The following is a 26,783-nucleotide window of genomic DNA, read 5'->3' as shown; positions in this document are numbered from 1 at the left end:
GCTCGCTGCTGACTGCTGACACATCAGGAGGTCACCCTTCATGTGCAAATACAACAACGCCAATATGCAGTGCCTTGTGAGGGAGGGTCTTACTGGCTCCGAAAGGGGGCAAAGCACTGTCCTTATTTGGTATCTGAGCTGCTTATGCTGTGTAACTCCACACCATACCACAGTCATTCTTTTCCTACTCAATAAATCATTTTGCTGTTATTGTGTCAGTGAGGGACGTGCAGTGGTGATACATGGCTTTAGTATCTATTATCTGGTCAGTGTGCTAATGCAAGTTTCCAGTGTGTTAGGTATGTCACAGGCAGCCCAGCAAAGCAGAAGAGGTAGATCGCCCCCTACCTGTCACGGAGGGGAAGTAGATGCCCACCAGCAGCGTGAAGACGGTGGTGATGTCGTTGAAGACGTAGGGCAGGCTGCTATCCCTGGAGGTGTTCTGAGCCGGGATGTACTCGTGCCCCGCCTTCTCCACCAGCATGCCACTGGGCCCATAGCTGCTCCACAGGTTTTCTGGGGCGGCGGAGGGGGAGAGACACTGAACTGTCACATGCAGGTCATGCCAAGCGACGGCTCCTGTTACCCAGCGCGTCCCAGTTTCACAGTGTGCTGCACCTGAGAGTGACGAGCGTGGCGAGGCACGCTGCCTTTAAGGCCCCGAACACTGAGTCAGCTCGCAAAAATAAAGTGGCTGGTCGTGTTTCCATCCAGGAGCCCCTTCCCTATTTGGTTCCCGGAAGGTGGAGTGACCTTCGTGCTGCTTTTCACTGCGAGTCACAGTGCCAGTGAATGACACCTCTTCTGTCTGGAGGTAAAGGAGAAAGCCAGCCCGCCCTCGCTGCAGCATGTGTGGCAGCTATGTTACACGCTGTGTTTTCCGTGAAGCCATGGACGCCCCTTTAAAGGTAATATTGTGTTTTCCATGAAGCCATGGATGCCCCTTTAAAGGTAATGCTGTGTTTTTGATGAAGCAGAGGTTACCCCTTTAGAGGTAACAGTGTTTTCCATGATTCCGAGGCTGCCCCTTTAAAGGTAACACTGTATTCCATGAGGCCGAGGCTGCCCCTTTAAAGGTAACACTGTATTCCATGAGGCCGAGGCTGCCTCTTTAAAGGTAACACTGTGTTTTCCACATCCTCACCCAAGATGGCCCACCTCTACCTAATTTCCTCACCTGAGAGTGCTCTCCCTTACGCCACCTCCTCCTCACCTAAGAGTTCGCTCCTGTACCCCACCACCTCCTCTCATGAGATGGTCCTCCCATACCTCATGTCCTCACCTGAGATAGCCCTCCCATACCTCACCTGAGATGGTTCTCCTGTACCCCACCTCCTCCTCACTTGACATGGTTTTCCCGTACCCCACCTCCTCCTCACCTGAGATGACCCCGCTCAATAGACCAGGGATGCCTTTGATCTCTGTCACATTGTTGAGCTTGAAGTACTCATCACAGTTCTCTTCCTGGAACGGACTATCACAGAACAGGGTCGATAGCTTGGTGGGCACTGTCACATTGTTGACCACCTCCTTCTTCAGGCACTTGTCAAAGTCGAGGTTCTCCAAGATTCGGTTCCCCAAGAGGCAGATCCTGCAGAAGGTACCGTGGAAGGAAGCATGTTTAAAACAAAGCTGTGGGGGTGGAGATGTGTGGCTCTGTGGCTTACAAAAACTGTGCCCATGATCAGAAGGTTGCTGGTTCAAGTCCCAGGACTGGCAGAGTGATGTCACCATTGGGCCCCTGAGAAAGGCCCTCCAGGCCCTGGCTGACCCTCCTCTCTCAAATTGTATATCACTTTGAATAAATAAAGCTAATCTCTGTGCTATACAGGCCAAAGCACTACAAAAGATGGATGGTTGAAGGAATATGGTGTTACAGTGACCTAGAACCACAGGTTGTATCACTTTCACAAAGAAGAAAGCGTAAAAATATAATTACATGAAGGTACTATAAAACATTCTGTAACCTTTAATTTCTGCCCTGAAAGTTAGGTCATCCTAAATGTATGTAGTAGCTGGTAAGTAATGGTTACAGGAGCAGCATACTGATGCAGAGTTTACACAAAGCATGATTCCACGAGCGCCGCCGGTGCAGAACGCTGTCACTCACGGGAAGTGGGGCGACTCGAAGGCGGTCTTGATGACCCCGGCGTAGATGGCGATGATGGAGAGCACCACACAGGAGAGGAAGACCAGTGCCATTTTGTTGACGTACTTGACCCCCACGAAGACCAGCAGGGCCATGAGGAGCAGGCAGCCCGTGCCGTACACGCGCATGTTGTTCAGCATGGCTGCGGCCTCATCCTCCTTCTTCTCTGCTGTGAAGATGGCCACACTTGGCACGATGTAGGTCTGGGGAGTGCAGGAGGGGGAGATGGCAGCTTAAGTTTTTAGGAACACCACAGATATCCATCCACCCACCCACCCAACCATCCATCCACCCAACCATTCATCCATCCATCCATCATCTACACTGCAAATATCCCTCCATTCATCCATCCATCCATCCATCATTTACACTGCAGATATCCATCCACCCATTCATCTGTCCATCCACCCCTCCATCCATCCATCATCTACACTGCAAATATCCCTCCATTCATCCATCCATCCATCATCTACACTGCAGACCCATACATCCATCCCTCCACACTCACAGTGCAGGGTGGGGTTTAAACCCCAGGGAGAACACACAGACCCCACACTCACAGTGCAGGGTGGGGTTTAAACCCCAGGGAGAACACACAGACCCCACACTCACAGTGCAGGGTGGGGTTTAAACCCCAGGGAGAACACACAGACCCCACACTCACAGTGAGGGTGGGGTTTAAACCCCAGGGAGAACACACAGACCCCACACTCACAGTGAGGGTGGGGTTTAAACCCCAGGGAGAACACACAGACCCCACACTCACAGTGAGGGTGGGGTTTAAACCCCAGGGAGAACACACAGACCCCACACTCACAAATAGAAGTAATTTCGAAATGACTATTTGAAAATGATAAATGATTTCAAACCACCCCCAAATTTAAAAAAACAAAAACAAAATGGCAGACAACTTTTGAATGTATAATACACATATTTGTGGGAAACCTAAGCCGGTCACAAAGCTCAGGGGGCTCCACTTTTCTAAGCCCTCTTGGGTGTCCTACACACAACCAAAGACGGCACTCTGACCAGCAGGGTCTGTAGGCTCTCATTTGTCATCTGTAGGCACAGTGTCGGTGATCGATAGGCACAGAAACACTAATTATTAAGCACTTACAACTGCGAGCCCAAACTGCTCTCTGTGCGGCAGCTTAAATTCCGTTATATTGTCTGAGACGGCGCACATTGTAGGAGAGTCACGTGAGCTCACGCACCAGGAAGATCTCGATGGTTCCCAGGATGTACATGGATCCGGCAAAAGTGGTGCCCAGGTAGAAGCAGAGACCCACGGCGCCGCCAAACTCTGGGCCCAGGGACCTGGAGATCATGTAGTAGGAGCCACCAGCTGCCAGGAGAGGTGAGTGAGCAAAGCCATGTGTCAGAAAACATCTGGAGAAATGGACAAAAGCAAAGCTACTGCTGCAGAGAGAGAGAGTGACATGCTGAGCAGAAGGAGACTGACGGCAGAAGCATCTTCACAGCTTCAGCCCAGGACTGTGCAGTGTGCAGTGCAGACAGAACACTGCACTGACAGAACACTGCAGAATAACCTGTTGCTTAGTGCGTCCGTTAAAAGCAAGACGAGACGTACATCCCATGCATCTGCGAGAGAGTGAGATCTCACCTGGCACAACGCCGTTGGTGGCTACGGCGCTCATGGAGATGGCAGTCAGCATGGTCTACAGGAGAGACGGGGGCGTCACACATCACTAAACGGGCTCAGCCACGCTGAAAGAGCTGTGCTTAATTACAGTGCAGTTTTCGGGTCCCTGAACCTGGGGGGAGGGCGGGGGGTCTTACAGTGTGTTCCCACCCTGATAGAGATGTCTGTGCTCGATGTACCCAGAACCCAGTGCCGAAGCATCCGCATAAACACCAGTCGTACCCGAGCCGTACCCGAGTCGTACCCGAGCCGTAACCGAGCTGTACCCGAGCCGTAACCGAGCTATACCGTGAAGAGAGACTAGTTACAGTGCAGTTCCAGCTCACTTCAGGTTTCCACTGCAGAAGGTTCGGAACGGAAAAGGCGTTGCTGGGTTTGGAGAGAGAGTGATGTAAAATGGATGAGACGCTTATTTACTGTTCACGTGGTGTACATCATGGTTTACTGTGTGCAGTTATTATTATTATTATTATTTATGTTATTATTATTTACTGTTCACATGGAGTATATCATGATTTACTATGTGCTCATTTCTGTTAGCAATTCTGTGAGAATCCCCATCAAACATGAGCAGAATTAGCTTTTGCCTGCGTAAAACTGCAGTATGAATCCTTTCCATTCAGCTGTTCTATGTTACCTTTTTAAGTAGAAGGTTGAAAATTTTCAAGTTCCAAGTTACCGGGAATGCATTAATAGATCATGATGAGCGATACTACTAATAATGACTAATATGTAGAATATGCCCTTGTTTCCTCCAGATAATCTGTGCCTAGAACATGGGTATCCCTGTGCATTTCGACCAATCAGATGGTGGTGACACAACTAGCACAGTTTGGTCATGCTTTGGCCCTGCTAGTAAGCCGGGCTGTGTCAGTGTGGTTACGGCTCGGGTACGGTGCGGGTACAGCACAGGTATAGCACATGTACAGTCCACATACTTTACAGTGGAAGACCTCCAGTTCACCGTACGACTCGGTTCTTAGTTACAATGCGCCCAGAGTTCTGCTTTCTGTACCTTACTAAGTTGTACAGCGCTATACTGTGTAGTCACAGCATAAGACACAGAGTGATCACATGACACAGAGTGATCACATGACACTTTAGCAGCCTGCTTGTCCGGGAGCCTGCAATACTCACTTAGGAACAGCACATGACACAGAGCGATCACATGACACAGAGCGATCACATGACACAGAGCGATCACATGACACAGAGCGATCACATGACACAGAGTGATCACATGACACAGAGCGATCACATGGCACCTGAGTAGCCTGCTTGTCAGGGAGCCCACGATACTCACACAGGAGCAGCACATGAAGACAATGGCAAAGGCTTCCAAGATGCCCGCTGTGCCCACGATCCAGGTGAGGCGCAGGAAGAGGATGACGCCCAGAATGTTCTGCAGGCAGGGCAGGTAGACGCCAAAGAAGGTGCCCATCTGTGGACTCTGTGGCAGGAAGGAAGGGACCTACCGTTACGTTCAGCCCAGAAAAACACAGACTGCTCTGTCAGCTGAGATTTGAAGACTGTGGCCCCTAAACTCATTAAGGTCCCCATACTTCAGCTCCCCTTTGTCACATTTTTCGGGTACTGTATAAACCGTGGCAGGAATCCAGGCAGCCATGTGCATGAGCTTTTCTTCACTCAACCATCTCAGTCCCACTGCACACTGGCAATATGCAAGACCAGTCAGAGCCCACTGCACACTGGCAATATGCAAGACCAGTCAGAGTGAGAGAAACTTCAAAAACATTTGCAGGAAGTGAAATATACTCATATATTCTAGTGCTAATGTAAACATGTAACGGGCAGCACATGCAATGTGGGGGTTACTCCTGGTTCCAGGTGGTCAGGGAACAGTTCTTATGCCAACAGCAAAATAGATCACACACTCCCTCAAAATTAGTAGTTATGCTTGTGAGCCTTAAACTGGGCTAATTTAAGCATGCCCTATATTCCAGATCAATCATTTCAAGTAAGAGTGTTTCAAGGTCCTGTCAAAAAAAACACGTGCACTTTTTTATTACACAAAGGCCTTTTTCCGAGGCTAGTATGACGTCATAGATCTTTCACATGATTTTCTTTGCAGCTGAAAGATATGGAGAGTCGAAGCATAATTCCGTTTGTGTTTCAGGCCCAGTCCATATTCACTGCTGCTATAGGAAAGTGCACCCAGCCCACTGGAGGGACTGTCCTGGGATCAGAGCCCCAGAGGTACCCCAGCTCCAGAGCATCCTCCCGTGCGGGCAACCCAGAGCCCTGCCCAAATCGTACCATGTCCAGGACAGTACAGGCCACTCCCGATTCTCCCTGCTCTGGCCACAGAGTGGGCGTCTGCATAACACTCGCAGGACACAGGGGCGTCTGCATAGCACTCGCAGGACACAGGGACGTCTGCATAGCACTCGCAGGACACAGGGGCGTCTGCATAGCACTCGCAGGACACAGGGGCGTCTGCATAGCACTCGCAGGACACAGGGGCGTCTGCATAGCACTCGCAGGACACAGGGGCGTCTGCATAGCACTCGCAGGACACAGGGGCGTCTGCATAGCACTCGCAGGACACAGGGGCGTCTGCATAGCACTCGCAGGACACAGGGGCGTCTGCATAGCACTCGCAGGACACAGGGCACACCAACATCAGCCTTATCAAAAACTGACACTGTTTACTGCAGTTAACAAAATCTTATCATTTGAGAGTCACGACGAGTCGGTGCAAATGCCACGGAGCCCGCGGCAGACGGCCGATCCCACGCCTGGGAAAGACCCACCTTGACGGTTTTCCTCTTGGCTCCCTCCTCATTCTCGGCTTCCTCATGCTCCACCACTCCCTGCGTCAGGTTGGTGTAGTTGGCCAGTTTGTTGAGGAGTGAGGACACCATGGGGTTACTGTCCATCTCCTCCTGCAAACGGAGAAGGGGCTCTCAGTTAGCTCGCTCCTTTCCTCGCAAACGGAGAAGGGGCTCTCAGTTAGCTCGCTTGCAAGTTATGATGATTTATAACATGTAAAATGAGAATATTTTAGGGAATAAAAATTGAAGCAACATGACAAATTATCATCCCTGTTTAAGTCTGGGGAGCACAGACATATTTAATTTCCATCAAAGGAAATCCTTTAATAAATAAACATTATAAGTCTAGTTTTGTACTGTGAACAGTAAAACCCTGGTTGTATACAGGAAATGCTGACTTGACAAAAAAAAAAAAGACTTTACAAGTTGCATTCCTGCAAATGTTAAGTGCCATTTACGATTTCAAAAAACAACCGGAGAAAAGATCCATATTACATGTGAATCGAGTACAGAGGCTCACCTCAAAAAGTGCCATGTTCTTTCCATCATAATAGCTCTCCTGGTCATTGTCTCTGTCGATGAAAGGACTGTCTTCCTTCGGGATGGTATCACCTATGAACCAACACCAGGCAGAACAAATCAATGCCAGCACATCCTATCCAGGCAGAACAAATCAATGCCAGTACACAGGGGCGCCGCCAGAAATCTTGGGCCCCATGAAAGATTAGAATTTTGCCCCCCCCCCCCCCCCCCCCCCCCCCCCCCCTTTTTGCGAAAAGGTAATGCCCCTAACAGGGCCCCATGTCAGTGCTGGGCCCCTAGAATCGTTCTAACCTTTCACCCCCTGGCGGCGCCCCTGCCAGCACATCATATACAGGCAGAACAAATCATTGCCAGCACATCCTATCCAGGCAGAACAAATCAATGCCAGCACATCCTATCCAGGCAGAACAAATCAATGCCAGCACGTCCTATCCAGGCAGAACAAATCAATGCCAGCACATCCTATCCAGGCAGAACAAATCAATGCCAGCACATCCTATACAGGCAGAACAAATCAATGCCAACACATCCTATACAGGCAGAACAAATCAATGCCAGCACATCCTATCCAAGTAAAACAGAAAACTAAAAGGTACCAAGAGCTGCAATAATTTGGCTGCCATATATGGAAAAAGGATTAGTGACTAGGAAGCAAGGAAAGTATGAATTATACCATAAGAGCCTTGTACATAACTACCTTTTTGTTATGTTACTGTTAAAACAGACTCAACTCTTGCTTGTGAAAAATATGAAATCGGTTGTTTTTGAAAGTACCTACATTTCTGCATCTTTAAGTCTACAGTACATTTATGAAAACAGCAGCCCAGCTAATGGTCACAGCAATGCAAAGAGTGCAGCTAATATCCAAACAAAGGTATATTAATGCTAAAAATAAAGCTAAAGTGGGCCATTGGCTCATGCTATCTAAAATAAATGGTTTACAAAAGCAGCACGTCATTGCTTGGGCTAAGAGTGACGGGCATCATATGAGATTCTCTTCATGACTGTGAACAATGCAGCAGGACAGAAGCAATGGGAGAAATAGCTGCGCATGCCGCACCCTCATTCATGTGATTTAAGTTACACAATAAATGACTCATTCCAAGCAGGAAACTTCTAGCAAAGCACACTTTCATTTTAAACTGAAGTGAATAACTGACAGATTATGACAGAAATGTATGACTTCCCTACAGTCCTGAGGGGTCGGAGCCCAGTGTAGCTTAGTTCTTTCCCTGTTCCACCATAAATGATTCAAGTCAAGAGCTGTGTGGTAATTAGCACAAGGAGTTGAATCAGGTGTGTTAAATGAGAGGAAACACAAAAATGTGCAGGGCTCTGGCCCCCCAGGACTGGATTTGCCTGCCCTACGGCATGCCATGTCCCTCCTGAGAGTTACGAGTATCACGCATTAAACATTTTTGTGAGTGTGTTTACATGACATTTATTTATCAGGCTTTTATACAGAGAAACATGAGATAGAGAGGTCAGGGTCAGTCAGCCCCTGGAGCAAAAGGGGGTAATGGCCCAATGGTGATGTCACTCTGCCGACGACAGGACTGGAACCTGTGACCTTCTGAAGGTGAGCATTGCTATCCCACAGAGCCACACGGGGACTGGAACCTGTGACCTTCTGAAGATGGGCAATGCTATCCCACAGGGCCAAATGGGGACTGGAACCTGTGACCTTCTGAAGATGGCCGATGCTATCCCACAGAGCCACACGGGGACTGGAACCTGTGACCTTCTGAAGATGGGCAATGCTACCCCACAGGGCCAAATGGGGACTGGAACCTGTGACCTTCTGAAGATGGGCGATGCTATCCCACAGGGCCATATGGGGACTGGAACCTGTGACCTTCTGAAGATGGGCAATGCTATCCCACATGGGGACTGGAACCTGTGACCTTCTGAAGATGGGCGATGCTATCCCACAGGGCCATATGGGGACTGGAACCTGTGACCTTCTGAAGATGGGCAATGTTACCCCACAGGGCCACATGGGGACTGGAACCTGTGACCTTCTGAAGATGGGCGATGCTATCCCACAGGGCCATATGGGGACTGGAACCTGTGACCTTCTGAAGATGGGCAATGCTATCCCACATGGGGACTGGAACCTGTGACCTTCTGAAGATGGGCGATGCTATCCCACAGGGCCATATGGGGACTGGAACCTGTGACCTTCTGAAGATGGGCAATGTTACCCCACAGGGCCACATGGGGACTGGAACCTGTGACCTTCTGAAGATGGGCGATGCTATCCCACAGGGCCATATGGGGACTGGAACCTGTGACCTTCTGAAGATGGACAATGTTACCCCACAGGGCCACATGGGGACTGGAACCTGTGACCTTCTGAAGATGGGCATTGGTATCCCACAGTGCCACACAGTTACTTGGAAACTTTCTTGCTTGCTCACAAAAAATGCAAAAAATAATCATGCAAAGATTACCCCCCATGACTTTTAACATGACCAGTCCACAATGGCACTCAGATAACACCCCCCCCCCCAGGAGAACCTTGGGCTTGGCTGTTTGATGCCACCCCCCACTGTCATGTCCTTCACAGAACTGCTTCTCAAACAGGAATGCCTATAAAGCTGAAGCTGGGACACTCCTATCATAATCCTCTCCGTCAGTCTGTGGCTCCCTGCCAAGGCAGGGTGGGAACCTCAGGGATTATGGGATGGTCTGGCCTTGGCTTCACCTGTGAAGTAGTTTGTCGAGACTGAAGCCTGTTATGCTGAGACTAATGGAACCGCTAAGAACAGGGTGGGGTCATGGATGTAACCTATATATAGTTTGGGCTGGTGGCTCAGTGGCTGAGTGTATTTCACAATGATAAAAAACACAGAAGCCGGAATATTTACTTGCAGTCATTTCTGTGCATGTATCCACAAGCAGAGTTTCCTGGAAAATATGGCAGGCTGACCTTTTCCGAGGTGTCTCTCTCAAACGGCCACCTTTACCACACCCACTCTGAGTGATAATGTGCTGCGAATAACCAAGCATGTGGAACACACGGGATAGAGAAGGACAGCGAGACCCTCCCACGTTACTCTGTCCATCTGCCCACACTGTGTGACACTGTCTGGGCAGCGAGACCCTCCCACGTTACTCTGTCCGTCTGCCCGCACTGTGTGACACTGTCTGGGCAGCGAGACCCTCCCACGTTACTCTGTCCGTCTGCCCGCAGTGTGTGACACTGTCTGGGCAGCGAGACCCTCCCACGTTACTCTGTCCGTCTGCCCGCACTGTGTGACACTGTCTGGGCAGCGAGACCCTCCCACGTTACTCTGTCCGTCTGCCCGCAGTGTGTGACACTGTCTGGGCAGCGAGACCCTCCCACGTTACTCTGTATTACGGAAGCTCTCCACCCCATAACGTTACGGATGGGCTCACCAAGGCCCCCTGCTGGACATCACAGTATTACGGAAGCTCTCCACCCCATAATGTTACGGATGGGCTCACCAAGGCCCCCAGCTGGCCATCACAGTATTACGGAAGCTCTCCACCCCATAATGTTACGGATGGGCTCACCAAGGCCCTCTGCTGGCCATCACATTTATGAAGATCACAGGAGCATCTTAATCCGCGGTGACTGGCGCCGGACAGCTACCCAGAATTCCAAACGAACTCCGAGACGCCAGCGCAGATGTGCTTCCCTGCAGCATGGGTGAATCGCGGCCATGGAATGTGCCCACTGCATGGAATGTGCCCACTGCAAGCTTCAGGCGAGCCTCTGGCCAGGATGCCCGGGCGAGCTGAAGCCCTACAGCTCCCGGATCAGAAAAGGGCTGGTCGTGCTGTTTACATCCACGTGATGCTGACCTTCTTAGCCAGCGCCAGAGTTTGGTCACTGCCAGAGCTACCCAACCCTGTTAGCTAGATGAACATGCACATGTAAACACACATGTAAACACACACGCTCAAACCCCTCCACGCTACTAAACATGCCGCCTCCTCTGTGAAATTCAGGCATGTTCAGGAATTTCCTGGAAAGCAAACGCTGCAGTTATGACTGAACACGCATGACTGAACATGCATACACATCCACCACGCCTACGTTATGCATATCAGCTGGTGCTTCAAGTAGCAGTACAACATTTCAGCTTTGATTTTCAGCTCTGGGTCTTGGGCTGGCCATAAAAGATACGTGTGTTTCGTTTGCTATCAGTACTCACAGCTTCTGAGCACATCACCGGCTCACTGCTTTGACACATGGACACTGCTGACCCCGGGACCTCTCCCTCTGATAGGGGAGCCTGACATGAGGGCTGTCAGAACACGCTGGGGAGGGCAAGTGGAGGGAGCTGAGAGCTTAAAGTGCAGGGGAGACACGGCTGCGGTGAGACCAGCAGCCTTCTATAGTGGGAAAGCAGCTGGGAGATGGAGATTTGGTCCCCACAATGTAATCTACACACACAGACTACTCACATCACACACAAAACCTGCTGTTTAACTTCATTATACTTTTCCTAAAACATTGGAATTGGCTCATTAAGCTGTGTGTTTTAAAGACAGTGACTTTGAGATTTGTAAGCTGTCGATCAGCATGACTTTGCTTGGGACTAAGGGGGGGGTGTTACGCCTGTCACAAGTCTGCACTCACCGGCAGCCACACAACCAAGGAGCCTCTGGTTACACACTAACACTCACCAGCAGCCACACAACCAAGGAGCCTCTGGTTACACACTAACACTCACCGGCAGCCACACAACCAAGGAGCCTCTGGTTACACACTAACACTCACCGGCAGCCACATAACCAAGGAGCCTCTGGTTACACACTAACACTCACCGGCAGCCACACAACCAAGGAGCCTCTGGTTACACACTAACACTCACCAGCTGGAAAAATGGATCACGTATCTGGCTCATGCACGAATGTTTTCATTCACGAAAACAAAAACTGGTTAAAGGAAAAGGACTGTCTAATATGAAAGATGCTTTGTAGTCAGCCAGCAAGCCTACAGAACCAGCCAGCAAGCCTACAGGACCAGCCAGCAAGCCTACAGGACCAGCCAGCAAACCTACAGGACCAGCCAGCAAGCCTACAGGACCAGCCAGCAAGCCTACAGGACCAGCCAGCAAACCTACAGGACCAGCCAGTAAACCTACAGGACCAGCCAGCAAGCCTACAGGACCAGCCAGCAAGCTTACAGGACCAGCCAGCAAGCCTACAGGACCAGCCAGCAAGCTTACAGGACCAGCCAGCAAGCTTACAGAACCAGACAGCAAGCATACAGAACCAGCCAGCAAGCCTACAGGACCAGCCAGCAAGCTTACAGGACCAGCCAGCAAACCTACAGGACCAGCCAGCAAGCCTACAGGACCAGCCAGCAAGCCTACAGGACCAGCCAGCAAACCTACAGGACCAGCCAGCAAGCTTACAGGACCAGCCAGCAAGCTTACAGGACCAGCCAGCAACCAGGCCTGTCTTTCATCTTAGCTCCACACCTGCTTGTCCCTGACAGCACCGGAGATCCAGCAGCAGACATGGCAGATTCTACTCTTTCGTTGTAGACCTGAGGACTACAAGAACTCCACAACCTTAACGAGGCACCTCCTCCGCGTATGTGTGCAAATCGGCTTGTTCTACCAGGTTGGCGAGTGCAGCCTTGTCCCACTGGCCCAGAGCCAAGCTGCACCCCCAGGGCTGTGCAATTACTGCTTCTGTTACAACGTTCACCTATGCATTTTTCACAAGAATGAATAGAAATTCAGTTCCTAGAAAATCAAGCTGAAGTAATTCCCAGAACTGAAAGAAATAGGTGTGATCTGCTGAAGGCACGATTACGGCATGTAGCTGGACTGGTTTTAAATGATCTATCTGCCACCAGCAGATATATGAGATGTTTGTTCTGAGGAGAGATGAGAGAAAAATCATGAGTTTGTTAATAGATGCATGGTATTAGCTGCAAATCTCCTCATTGTTTTCTGCAACAGTGAAATGCCTTGACAGAGAAATGTATCAACCTGTTCAGAATGACAGCTATGTTTTTGCATTTCTGCGCTTGCAGGATTATCGCTCTTTATGCTTCTGGCGACAGATTCTCAGCCATTGCTTCTTCTGAGGGCAGTACAGCTGCATCACCTTGTTCCATCCACAAAATCAAGGTATTAAGGCAGAGTCAACCTGTCAGTCACAAGAGTCATGCAGCCAGTTCTGCCACACAACACGCAGCCAGTAAGTGGTAGATTACAGTGCGCAGTAAGTGGTAGATTACAGTGCGCAGTAAGTGGTAGATTACAGTGCGCAGTAAGTGGTAGATTACAGTGCGCAGGTCAGAAATAGCTGTGCGTGAAATAAAGCTGTCAGCAGACCCTTTGCTAAGACGCACAGGAAACACTGGCATAGAAGAAAGAGGTTTCGTGGCACCAGATGCTGTAATGGACTTTTGTCATGAAGCATTGCAGCCTGGACCTTCTTTCAGAGGGGCCACTGATATGCGGGGCTAGGGCCTGCACAGCGCAGAGGGTAGCTGAGCGCGGATATGCGGGGCTAGGGCCTGCACAGCGCAGAGGGTAGCTGAGCGCGGATATGCGGTGCTAGGGCCTGCACAGCGCAGAGGGTAGCTGAGTGCGGATATCCTGCAAATGGTGAGGACAAAAGCAACAGGAGGTACTAGAAGAGCATGATGTTGACAGCTTCGCTCAGGAGAAGGTGCTATGCTCCATTGGCAGGGTCCATATTGGGTGGAGGATGTATCTCTGCCTTGCATGTACAGCCTGCTTCTGTCAATCACCAGTACAGACTGGAAGGACCAGCACAGCTAAGGGAAACTCCCAGTACCATTAACTGCAGTGGCACCATTACTCAATTTCATTTTTTAATAGCGTGGTGGCCTGAGGGGGAGCCTGGTCCCTTCACGCCTCCAGCACTACCTGTTTGGATCCCGACCCACAGTGTGCATGCAGTTTGCAGACTGACCTCATGCTGTGCCAGTTCCTTCACGCCTCCAGCACTACCTGTTTGGATCCCGACCCACGGTGTGCATGCAGTTTGCAGACTGACCTCATGCTGTGCCAGTTCCTTCACTCCCCCAGAGCTACCGGTTTGGATCGCGACCCACCATGTGCGTGCAGTTTGCAGACTGACCTCATGCTGTGCCAGTTCCTTCATGCTGCCAGAGCTACCGGTTTGGATCCCGACCCACTGTGTGCGTGCAGTTGGCTGTGCCAGTTCCTTCACGCCCCCAGAGGTACCGGTTTGGATCCCGACCCACTGTGTGTGTGCAGTTGGCTGTGCCAGTTCCTTCACGCCCCCCAGAGGTACCGGTTTGGATCCCGACCCACTGTGTGCGTGCAGTTGGCTGTGCCAGTTCCTTCACGCCTCCAGAGGTATCGTTTCGGGTCTCATTACCCATAGTGTGTAGCTTTGTGTGCTTTATGGACAAGTGACTGGTGCCCCATCTAGGGGGTGCTCTTGCTGTCCTATTCTCCCTTGGATAAGCTCCAGGCTGACTGTAGCCCAGCACTGGATAATCGGCACGTAACACTGACATATGAATTAATATACAAGCACTTATATCCAGAATAACTGTGTATTTCGTTTACACTGTAACATTATTTGAAATAATCACTGATTTGTCTTGAGACTATGCAGTTCACTAAAAACTAGGGTCAGAAACACCTGTTACCTTTGTAAAGCTAAGTAAATAAATAAAAGAGTATCTACCTCCAATTTATAAAAGAACGTCGTCCCTCGCATCCCTAAGCTAGAGCTGCTCCAATGTTCTGGTCTATTTTAACTGCATAAACGTACCATTGTAATAAACGAAAATAATACTACAGCTATAAATGCAATGTCTCCTACTTTCTTTTCAAAGCAACGACAAACCAGAGGCACCAATTCTGCTTATCCTCTAAAAAATAAAACAAAATGAATCTTCTGTTGGGGGGGACCAATTTCTGATGTTTGAATTAATGGTCTTTCGAACGCCACTGGATTAAGACACGTATAAACGTAAAAACCTATGAATATCGCAGTGTAATGAGATTAAAATGAGCCGAGAGCGCCTGCAAACATGGGGAACTCCCCGAGAGAGTGGGGAAGGTGCTGAGTTGGGACCGGCAGAGTGACTTACCCCAGAATGACCACCAGGGGGCACATGCAAAAAAAGGCCAGCAAAAAGGATGCAATATGCAATGCATAAAATAAAATAAATAAAATGATTGATCCAGCAGCAATATTGCAAGCACTCAGACGCACCATATTAAATCTGCAGAATGCAGTAGAGACATGAAAGTGGGTCCTATTGATTGACACTGTTATAAAGTGGGACAATGGTAGACTTCCCACAATACCCCTGAAACGCTACACCAGAGCCATGCCTCTGAAAATCAATCGCAATACAATCACACAGGCCCTATATAGGCATGTGAGGAGAAAAGTAAACCTATTAATAGTCCTTCTTGCCAATAACAGATTAGGCCTTGGAGGCAAAAGAAAAGTCCATGCGGAGTGCAGAGCTTTTGGGGAAGAGCTGAAAGGACAGTAAATGGCAAATAAAAGTATCAGAAGCGTGAGAAGCACATCCTGCATTCAGCCAAAGCATCGAGAAAAATCTGTTTCCCCTCCTGCTCCATATGCAAGCATGAACAATACAAAAGGAAAAAAAATGATAGGACTGTTCAGAGACACTTTTCAGCATTGCAGAACATCCTTTTCCTCAAAACAACCCCCCCACACACAAAAAACAAGGGTGGGGGTGTGGTGGTCATCTTTCCACTCGCGTCACGATCTTTGAAATCCTGTGCAACTGCTAATTGTGTGAAAAATGGCACCACATGTGAGCAGCGTGATGCAGATTAGCCGGCCGTGTGCTCACAGGCTCCCCCTAGCTTCAATCTCCTGCTACATCAGCAGCATCGCAATCTGAACACACAAAAAACAAACCATATGCATTTAAAACTCTCACATTTACAGTGTCAATATTTCTGCAGTACAGCAGAGCTTGTTGGTATCCGGTGAGAAAGACACTAGAGACACATCAGCCCTGAGAATGTTGGTACAAGTTGTCTGTCGAGAATGTGGGCACATGTCTGCTGAGAATGTGAGTATGTGTTGTCCGTCGAGAATGTGGATACACATTGTCTCTTGTGAATGTGGGTACATATCTGTTGAGGATGAGGGTACACGTCGTCTGTTGAGGATGAGGGTACACGTCGTCTGTTGAGGATGAGGGTACTGTATAAGTCGTCTGTTGAGAATGTGGGGACACACTCTCTGTTGAGAATGTGGATACATGTTGTCTGTTGAGAATGTGGGGACACTCTCTCTGTTGAGAATGTGGATACACGTCGTCTGTTGAGAATGTGGATACATGTTGTCTGTTGTGTAGCTCAGGAGTCCGCATGGCACTGGGCAGGAGCAGACACGCAGCAATCGTAGCTTACGACATGCTCTGTAAACTCCAAAAACTCTGTGGTGGGATGACCTGAGCATTCAGTCAGTAGCACATCAAATAAGACTCGCAGAGGCCATATGTGAAAAGTGCAAAACTTAGCTTGAGGCACCAGAAATGTAGACAAAAATGGAACTTCAGCAGAAATGGGATTTTCTGTCACCACATAGCTGATATTTCAGAGCATATCGGTCAGAAATACCAAATGGGCGCTTATGACGTGCGCCAGAGATAAAAGAAAAGCCTCGACTTGTAGGAGCACAAGCAGTGGGAGTGGAGCAGGCCGCTTATCTCGAGCCGCACATTTCAGTTTGCGCTGCGGGAGTCCCAGGGGGGAGCGGAGATGGTCTCCCGGGCTGAGGGTCACCCGGGTTCATCCCACTCAGCCGGAACCCGGGGCCGGTCTATTAGGGTCACACAGGGGCCTTTTTCATGGCTATCTGGAGAGGAACGGACTGATGGGCTGTATTGGGTCGGCTTGACGTTTGACGTGAGTCTGACATGCATCTGGGCACAATGTGCTTCTCTTTTTCTCAGTTTTCGTCTGACATCTCCGAAGTCCCCGTGGGGCTTCCTGCACAGCAAGGAGGGAGGGGTGTTCTGTGGCCCTTGGCAAACATTTCACACATGTGGGAACTGTAAAAGCCCCAAGTTAAGGAAACAGGAGGAAGAAAGAGCGGGGAGATGCCGACCACTTTTGGCTGGTGAACAGGTAAAACACGAGTGGCAGGTCGCATTTATATGATGCAACTCAATTGTTATTTGCATCCTGGTGCCACAATAACAGGCAGAGCAACAAACATATTTCTCCTTTTATTCTCTGGCAGCATCTTTAAAAATTCCTACAAACAGGTGTTTCTAGAATTAATTGATAAAAGGGGAACATAATCTCCTGGGATCAGTGCCCATTACAAACCCCAATTTTGCGATGAAATTATGACACCAGAGAAAATCTTGAATGACTCAGCAACTTTGATACACGTTGATGTGAAAGAGCAAAGGCTCTGGGGCAGGGTAGAGAGGACATGCCATTTCGAGTGATTAGGTAAAGTGGGGTGATGTGAAAGGGCAAAGGCTCTGGGGCAGGGTAGAGAGGACATGCCATCTCGAGTGTTTAGGTAAAGTGGGGTGATATGAAAGGGCAAAGGCTCTGGGGCAGGGTAGAGAGGACATGCCATCTCGAGTGTTTAGGTAAAGTGGGGTGATGTGAAAGGGCAAAGGCTCTGGGGCAGGGTAGAGAGGACATGCCATCTCGAGTGTTTAGGTAAAGTGGGGTGATGTGAAAGGGCAAAGGCTCTGGGGCAGGGTAGAGAGGACATGCCATCTCGAGTGTTTAGGTAAAGTGGGGTGATGTGAAAGGGCAAAGGCTCTGGGGCAGGGTAGAGAGGACATGCCATCTCGAGTGTTTAGGTAAAGTGGGGTGATGTGAAAGGGCAAAGGCTCTGGGGCAGGGTAGAGAGGACATGCCATCTCGAGTGTTTAGGTAAAGTGGGGTGATGTGAAAGGGCAAAGGCTCTGGGGCAGGGTAGAGAGGACATGCCATCTCGAGTGTTTAGGTAAGGTGGGGTGAGTGACACCTATGTGCAGGAAATGTGGAGCAGAAGCCTAGATGCAGGCTGGGCCAGAACACCAGATCACGGCAAGGTAGGGAACTGTGACATCACCTTGTCTCTGGGGGGGCTAGGATTATTACTGCTTATGAGGTAATCATTTCATGCCACTTTATTACTACCCCCAAGAAGCAAGCCATACCCGCGCTGTACCAAGCCGTACCCGCGCTGTACCAAGCCGTACCCGCGCTGTACCAAGCCTGTACCCGCGCTGACATGGCCCTGCCCGCCTACTAGCAGGGCCGAAAGTGTGACCAATCTGAGCTGCTGGCATCACTACCATCTGATTGGTCGAAATGCACAGGGATACCCGTGTTCTAGGCATGGATTATCTGGAGGAAATAAGGGCAAATTCTACATATTAGTCATTATTAGTAGTATTGCTCATCATGATCTATTAATGCATTTCCCACCTTCTACCTAAAAAGGTACTATAGAACAGCTGAATGGAATGGACTCATACTGCAGTTTTGCACAAGCAAATGCTAATTCCGCTCACGTTTGATGCTAACATATGACGGCAATTCTCACAGATTTCCTAGCAGAAATGAGCACACAGTTAATCATGATGTACACAGTATGAACAGTAAATATTAATAAACTAATAATAATAATAATAATAATAATAATAATAATTGCACACAGTAAATGACTGTGTGAACAGTACACTGTGTGAACAGCAAATAAGCATCTCTAACGTTTTACGTCACTCTCACTTTCCAAATCCACCAACACCTTTACGGAGCCGAACCTTCTGCAGTTTAAAACCACAGCAAGCTGGAACCGCGCTGTAACTAGTCTCTCTTCACGGTACGGCTTGGGTTCGGCTCGGGTATGACTCGGGTACGGCTTGGGTTCGGCTCGGGTACGGCTTGGGTTCGGCTCGGGTACGGCTCGGGTTCGGCTCGGGTATGACTCGGGTACGGCTTGGGTTCGGCTCAGGTATGACTCGGGTATGGCTTGGGTTCGGCTCGGGTATGACTCGGGTACGGCTTGGGTTCGGCTTGGGTATGACTCAGGTACGGCTTGGGTTCAGCTCGGGTACGGCTTGGGTACGGCTTGGGTTCGGCTTGGGTTCGGCTCGGGTATGACTCGGGTACGGCTTGGGTTCGGCTCGGGTATGACTCGGGTACGGCTTGGGTTCGGCTTGGGTATGACTCAGGTACGGCTTGGGTTCAGCTCGGGTACGGCTCGGGTACGGCTTGGGTTCGGCTCGGGTACGGCTCGGGTATGACTCGGGTCCAGCTCCATTACAGGATGCCAGTGGAAAAGCGCCATTAGTCATTCGCGTCTTAATGTGAAATGATGGTACTGCTGTTAGCAGCCAGTAGGAGACAAATGCTTCCCTCCTAACTTAAATACTCTACAAAAATGAATCGCACTGTATATAAATGACATCCAGACATTCACTGGCGGTGCTATAAATTCTGTACCTATATATGCCACATTTTTTAACTTGTACCTCGGCAAGCAAAAAACTGAGAACTTACCAAACTGGAAAATCGCAGCAATCATATGTTGAAATCAAATCTTTCTCTATCTATCTATCTATCTATCTCTCTCTCTCTCTCTCTCTCTCTCTCACACACACACACACACACACACACTTTTGTATTCTTATCTTCATTTCTGTGGACAATCCTAATCCCAGCCCTACCTTTAACCATAAGTAACCAAACCAAACAAAATACTTTGTCAAGTCTTTTGGTGTTTTTAGTTTTTTTGATTGCATCCATTGATTTTCATAAAATTGATGTCCCAGGTTTACTGACACTGGTGACACGGAGGTGAAATCTGCTCCCCACAGTCTGATAATTACAGATTCACTGGACTGCAGAGGTGTCATGGTGAGAGGTGCTTTTCTCCAGGCGTGCAAACACACCCAACTCTCGGTGTCGTACCTGCGGAGATTTGCCCTTTGTCTGTGTGGACTTTCACCTCAATACGGCCTCAAGCAAACTGCATATTTTAATCGCAAAGCGTCCTGTTCAATTTTTGTTTTCGATTTGCCTTTGTGGGGCGGCATGGTGGTGCAGTGGTTAGCGCTGTTGCCTCGCACCTCTGGGACCTGGGTTCGAGTCTCCGCCTGGGTCACATGTGCGTGGAGTTTGCATGTTCTCCCCATGTCGTCGTGGGGTTTCCTCCGGGTACTCCGGTTTCCCCCCACTGTCCAAAGACATGCTGAGGCTAATTGGCGTTGCTAAATTGCCCTTAGGTGTGCATGTGTGGGTGGCTGGTGTGTGAGTGTGCCCTGCGATGGGCTGGCCCCCCGTCCAGGGTTGTTCCCTGCCTCGTGCCCGTTGCTTCCGGGATGGGCTCCGGACCCCCCGCGACCCAGTAGGATAAGCGGGTTGGACAATGGATGGATGGATGGATTTGCCTTTGTCTCTCTCACGCAGTAGGCGGCAATAGCGACACACACACCTTCACAGTGGCCCGGATGCTTAGGCGCCGGGAGCGCAAACAGAAACGCCTCAGCACTCGTTTGTGCTCCAAGCAGGATCTATGGTTCAAAATCGCCTTAAATGAAAATCTAACCGTGTGATACTTCAAGGCAGCACTTAGCAATCGAAAACCAAACCAGCGGAGACCAGGACTTGAACTAGACATTCGGAGATAATCCTGTAAATACGCAGTGTTTACACTGCAGTTTCCAAGAATGTTTACCACACTCCTCCCTAATATTTAGCTGTGGTGGGGCTCAGGGCCTGGCCGCCCTATAGGCGATCGCCTAGGGCGCCAATTCAATAGAGGGTGCAAAAATGAACAGAAGAAATACCTCTGGTTTCATACCAGGACATTACAGTTATTTACACTAGTTTTAATATTTCACTACTTTTCTTATGCATCAGATGCCAGTTTGCTAGTTAGCAGCCAGATACCCTGTGTTACTAAAATGTTTGGAATAAAAAAACTGACAGAATTTGTTATTGTTGCTGTGCGTGTGGAGGAGTTCATCAGAATTTCGCCTGGGGTGCCAAAACACCCAGGGCCGACCCTAGTGAGGCTACTGTGTAAAGTATACCTGAGCATTCCTCTGCCTCTGTGGGTGTTAAGGGGCTGGTTTTATAGCGGGTCCTGCCTGGGCCTGAGTGACACCAGCAGCTCGCTGAGACTGGTTAGGGCAGCACCAGCTGCAGCCACGACAACGAGACGGGCTGCCTCTCTTATCTCAGAGAGGAGTTTCGTAAGCAGACATTCTCAGGTTAATATGCAGTATGGTGTCCCTTCTGGGACTCGGGTTGGCGGGGCAGCAAGTGAACATGGAAAGGTATTTATTTCACCAGGGCAGGGCGTACAGCGGAAACTGCCGGAAAGCTCCCTGATTTAGCAGTAAGGGGCGCTGTCTCTGAAAGGAGGAGCCACAGATGCCGCTCCAGTACTGGAGGCCGAGGATTATGAGGTGAATCACAGCTCTCCGTCGTCACGACGAGGGCTTGACCGGAAAATGGCCTGATCGCATGGCAGCTCGCAGGCTGCCTAATAACATCGCCGTGTAACTGAAGTATGTCCATGAACCAGCTTGATGTACAGCAGCAAAGAGTCAGGAGGATTATGTCCAAAGTTCCATATTCCTGTTAGCAGGCAGCTCAGATAAAAGGCTGTCCATCCTGTTCACAGGCATATTCCCTTTGCTGCTACAGCATTAGAACAGCTGCTTCCTACATGAACCCAAAGCGGCAGCACCCGGTTTCTAGAAGCTTCCCCGGTTACTTGTAAACTCCCTCCTGCTTAGTTACCTCAGGCTCTTTCTTCTGCCATCAAGCTTAATTCTGACGCCTTTCAGAATGACACCAAATGGGTTTCTCTTTTCTAGCTGCACAGAATTAAAAGACACATTTTCTAACTAAAAAAAGATGGTCAGCACAGACACAGACACACAAACCCACAAAGCTTTGACAGTTACAAAACTTCAAACCTGGGAAAGAAAAACAAACTAATTTCAGTGTAAGCATCCCTGCTGGGCTGCATGTGATGGTGCAGAGAGGGCAACAGTCTTCCTGCAGAGTTAGGAGCCACCAGGCTGAAACTATTGATGGAGGCCAACAGAAAAGATATGAGGACCTGGATCAGCCAGCAGGAGGACACTGCTGCATGTATCTGGGTGAGTTCCTCCAGTCAGAGGACCTGGATCAGCCAGGAGGAGGACACTGCTGCATGTATCTGGGTGAGCTCCTCCAGAGTCACATAAAGCTTGGTGCCATGTCCTACAGTGAGCCTTTGGAAGGACCACACAACCACACACAGACTAAATTATTCTTTAGTAACACCCCAGCTATTTAGCAGGCTGAGAGCAGTTCAGCTAAAGGTGGATGTAGTATGACAGGTATGTTCTGGGTGCGGTGCAGCAGCTTGGGCGAATTATGGCGGCACCATTATTCACCGTGCTGTTAGGCGTGCCCCGCGGGACTGAGGCAGAGGTCTGGGCTGCGGGGGGCACCAGCCAAGAGGCGGTAGGAGGGACAGTGCGGCAGCAGGTGGGCAGGCGAAGCCCCGTCCGCTGATCTGCCTCGGAAGCCCCGTGGTGAACGAGACTCAGCATGCAGCCTATAGCTACTGTAAAACAACTGGGCAGGCGTGAAAGGCACTAAACAGCGTGACAGCATACACTTTCCTCTGTGAAGTTACCAAAAACAGGTCTGGTTTGTGCCTGAAAGACCGGCACATTCTAGGAACAGATTCTAGTTTAGATAAGCGATCACCAAACATGCTGAGCATGGAAACCACACAGACACCCAACACCTTTATCAGCACTCTTTTCATATAAAAATATTCACCACATTTTGTATTAAAGAAGAAACAGCAACCTTCTGCATGGTACCAAAGAGGGTTTGTCTGGAAACTCGTCAGGAGGTTGAGGAACACAGCACCGCGGACCCCCCCAGGATCCTCATTGTGTCTCACCCTCCGGCATGAGCGGTAATTGCAGGATGGCCTCACCTGGGTAAAACTCTTGAGAGTGGCTCTGAACGTCTGCTTCCTCCTGCAGCGACTCAGTCCTGCTGTCCTCCACAGGGACCACAGTAAAGTTTGTGGGCATTTTCTCCGCATGTGCCTTCCTCCGGACAGGTGCGAGCCTGGCGATACACCCTCACGCTGCCTCAAAGCTCTCTACCGGCTCCGCTACAGTCCGAAGTTCTCAGTTTCCTTTCTCCACTATCGCTTAGATACTGGGCCCCATGTGACCAGCCTCTCTCCTTTTAAGGAGTGCGGAGAGGCTCCGCCCACTGGCAGGCCCTTCCCTGCTATCAGGAAGAGTGCTGCCTGCTGTGAGCAGCTCTTCCTGAACGCACTGGCCCCGTCTGAAAGGAGAAGCTTCAGCGCTCCTCCATTGGCCACGGAGGGTGGGGGTTGGTGCTGGAAGTGCTACATTTCTTGTTTGCCTGCACCCATCTGGTGCAGTAACGTAGGTACCATGAGTACAAATCTGACGTCTTCTCTGCATGCGCACACAGGGCAAGGGGCCCCTTTGTGTGGTTAACCGCTCAGCCTGCCATTAACAGGCAGCCCACTGTAGCCCACTCATGAACTCCAGATGCCCAACCCCACCCCAGGGACAGGAAACAGGAGGGAACAATTGATTTATTCAAACTTTCTTCTGAATAGATGAAAAATTCTCTTACATTCTCCTAAGCACAGCACGCAAACACATTCTGGATGGTCAAGAATGACGGGCTTGTCTTCCGGTGCTTACAAATAAACGTACAGATGTAGGAATTTTGAAAGATGTGCTCATAGGCAAGGCACTGCCATTGTTCATTTTAAGTTACTGTTCATTTTCTTCTATAACATTGTTGCTAACAAACTGCCACAGAGCATCACATTTGCCAACAAGAAGTATCATGAAAGTTAAACATGAAAAAAAAAAGAATCAACATCTGAGTGAAAAATATAAGAAGACAAAAGCAGAAACAAACACCCCAGTGGTAATTAGAGGAGGAGCATGCTGCTGGGGGGGGGGGGGGGGGGGGGGGGCACAGCCGAATAGCTGCCCATCCCCCACCCACACCCTCCCCCCAACATACACTAACATTATACAGTTAGCAAGGCTCTAAGCCAGGGGTGGGGCCGGCTTCGGGCATCTGTGCTGACGAGCAATCAGAACCAGGACAATGGACCGGGTCCATGTGTGACAGCTGCAGCAGGAACACCGGGCCAGTTACAGCGGGCCGTCCTCATGGCCGCTTCCCGTGAAGCTATAAAGACACCAACATCCTGGGTTACAGCAGTAAAACAGATAGTGTGGTGTGTGTGTGTCTGTGTGTGTGTGTCTGTGGCTGTCTGTGTTTATGTCTGTGTGTGTGTCTGTGTGTGTGTGTGTCTGCGTGCCTGTATGTGTGTGGCTGTCTGTGTTTATGTCTGTGTGTGTGTCTGTATGTGTGTGGCTGTCTGTGTTTATGTCTGTATGTCTATGTGTGTGTATGTGTGTGTATGTGTGTGTATGTGTGTTCATGTCTGTGTGTCTGTCTGTGTATGTCTGTGTGTGTGTCTGTGTGTGTGTGTGTGTGTGTATGTGTGTGTATGTGTGTGTATGTGTGTTCATGTCTGTGTGTCTGTCTGTGTATGTCTGTGTGTGTGTCTGTGTGTGTGTGTGTGTGTCTGCGTGCCTGTATGTGTGTGGCTGTCTGTGTTTATGTCTGTATGTCTATGTGTGTGTATGTGTGTGTATGTGTGTGTATGTGTGTTCATGTCTGTGTGTCTGTCTGTGTATGTCTGTGTGTGTGTCTGTGTGTGTGTGTGTGTGTGTATGTGTGTGTATGTGTGTGTATGTGTGTTCATGTCTGTGTGTCTGTCTGTGTATGTCTGTGTGTGTGTCTGTGTGTGTGTGTGTGTGTCTGCGTGCCTGTATGTGTGTGGCTGTCTGTGTTTATGTCTGTGTATGTCTATGTGTGTGTATGTGTGTGTATGTGTGTTCATGTCTGTGTGTCTGTCTGTGTATGTCTGTGTGTGTGTCTGTGTTCGTGTCTGTGTGGCTGTCTGTGTGTGTGTGGCTGTCTGTGTTTATGTCTGTGTGTGGGTGTCTGTGTGAATTTGCGTGCCTGTGTGCAGGGGCGGATTAACGCACAGGCTAGATATGGCTTAAGCCTAGGGGCCCCACGTGTGCCAGCCTGCAAGGGGGCCCCCATTGGCGCGGAGGGGAGCGGAGTTGGGGGGCCCACAGACTACTGTAGCCTAGGGGCCTCTGTACACCTTAATCTGCCCCTGCCTGTGTGTGTGTGTGCATAAGACTCTGGTGATGACCACTATGGCTCGCAAAGCAATCACACAGAAGCACGACAGACAGCAGGCATGATGTGTTACATTAGAGGAGCTGTTAGTGATCGATTCCCAAAAAGGTGCATGGTCCCGGCGGCCAGTCACACAGACCCAAACACACAGCACGGACCGGGCTGTAGTGACAATGACGCAATGAAGTGCTCATTTATCTTCTGTGACATTTTACACCAGCTCCAAAACGAAGACAAACCGCGTTGTACTGAATTCGCAGAAAAGCATTTTCCCAGCTGGAATTGGTGCCTTTGATAAAAGCGTGAGCACCACAGGGGAGGCGCGTGTGCATTTCAGCGCGCTCCAGTCTAATCTACATGATCTGCCAAACAGGACTTAAGTTTCACAGTCACAACAAAATAGAAATATTTAATGTTAAACAATTAGCCTTGGAACAGAAAAGCTGCAGCATCCAGGTTGCATATGTTGTCGCATTGATTTTATCTACAGTAGTCAGTTACAATAATGTGATCAAATAACAGGTCTTTCAAAACTTTTTTTTACTGCTTTACTCCATGCCCTGGAAAAATTTCGCCTCAACTTCAACAAGCTGCTGCCACCTACAGGCCACTCTAAATATGTCAGTGCAATATCAGGAAACGGGTGGCAGCGTTTCCGAGGTTGCTAGGCATTGCACAATATTTTCATGGGAAATTACCTGCCAGTAGCACGGTATGTCACAAATAAGTACTTATTTTACTTTCATGTCATTTCAACATTTCTCTAGTCCCTCCTAAATACCCCCCACCCAATTTAAACACCCAGCCTCAATGTTCTGGGCGTGCATCTGTCCATCCACCCGTCTGCTAATAGCTTCTCCTGGTCCCAGGACAGGACAGAAGCGTGAGACTCATGACAGGAAACAGCGAAGTCCTTAAAAAGCTCAGTCAATCTTTACCAGCGACTCCACACCCGACGGTGGCGCAGAGACACTCATGTTTAATACGAGTCCAAAGATGTAGAACTGGTGTGGCGTCCCGGTCTCGGCTTTGTTGAAATAGTTCTTTTGTAGCTATTGTTGTTGTTCTGGGGGGCTCCCGAGGGGCAGGATCATTGATCGATTGATGGTGATAGTGTGGGGGAGGGGGGGGGGGCGGGGGTTCCTCCTCTCTGTGTCTCCGTCTCTCTGTCTGTCTGTATATGTTCCTCCTCTCCGTGTCTCTGTCTGTCTCTCTCTGTTTCTCTCTCTGTATGTTCCTCTTCTCTGTGTCTCCGTCTCTGTTTCTCTCTGTCTGTCTGTCTATATACATGTTCCTCCTCTCTATGTGTCTGTCTCTCTCTCTCTCTTTTTCTCTCTCTCCGTGTCTCTCTCTCTCTGTTCCCTCTGTCTGTGTATGCTCTCTCT

General features: G+C 49.6%; 1 protein-coding gene across 2 annotated transcripts in view; it reads right to left on the bottom strand.

Annotated features, from left to right (window-relative positions):
* Nucleotides 1–23,356, bottom strand: part of LOC111851412 (solute carrier family 12 member 7-like) — a 41,262-nt gene extending 17,906 nt beyond the window's left edge. Inside the window, exons 1-9 of one of the 2 annotated variants that reach the window (XM_072711028.1) lie at nt 23,111–23,356; nt 7,128–7,219; nt 6,587–6,718; nt 5,116–5,262; nt 3,774–3,828; nt 3,364–3,494; nt 2,111–2,352; nt 1,380–1,591; nt 349–516 (exon numbers count right to left, since the gene is read on the bottom strand). In XM_072711028.1, the coding sequence (XP_072567129.1) occupies nt 349–516; nt 1,380–1,591; nt 2,111–2,352; nt 3,364–3,494; nt 3,774–3,828; nt 5,116–5,262; nt 6,587–6,718; nt 7,128–7,219; nt 23,111–23,210 (1,279 nt within the window). In that variant the 5' untranslated portion in view covers nt 23,211–23,356. The remainder of the gene's footprint in view (nt 1–348; nt 517–1,379; nt 1,592–2,110; nt 2,353–3,363; nt 3,495–3,773; nt 3,829–5,115; nt 5,263–6,586; nt 6,719–7,127; nt 7,220–23,110) is intronic. The other variant, XM_072711029.1, reaches the window with a different exon arrangement.
* Nucleotides 23,357–26,783: the final 3,427 nt, after the last annotated feature.

This window comes from Paramormyrops kingsleyae, chromosome 4 (genome assembly GCF_048594095.1).
Source record: "Paramormyrops kingsleyae isolate MSU_618 chromosome 4, PKINGS_0.4, whole genome shotgun sequence".
In the NCBI taxonomy this organism is placed as follows: Eukaryota; Metazoa; Chordata; class Actinopteri; order Osteoglossiformes; family Mormyridae; genus Paramormyrops; species Paramormyrops kingsleyae.
The sequence above is the reverse complement of the archived record's forward strand: the minus strand, read 5'-3'. Positions and strand labels throughout refer to the sequence as shown.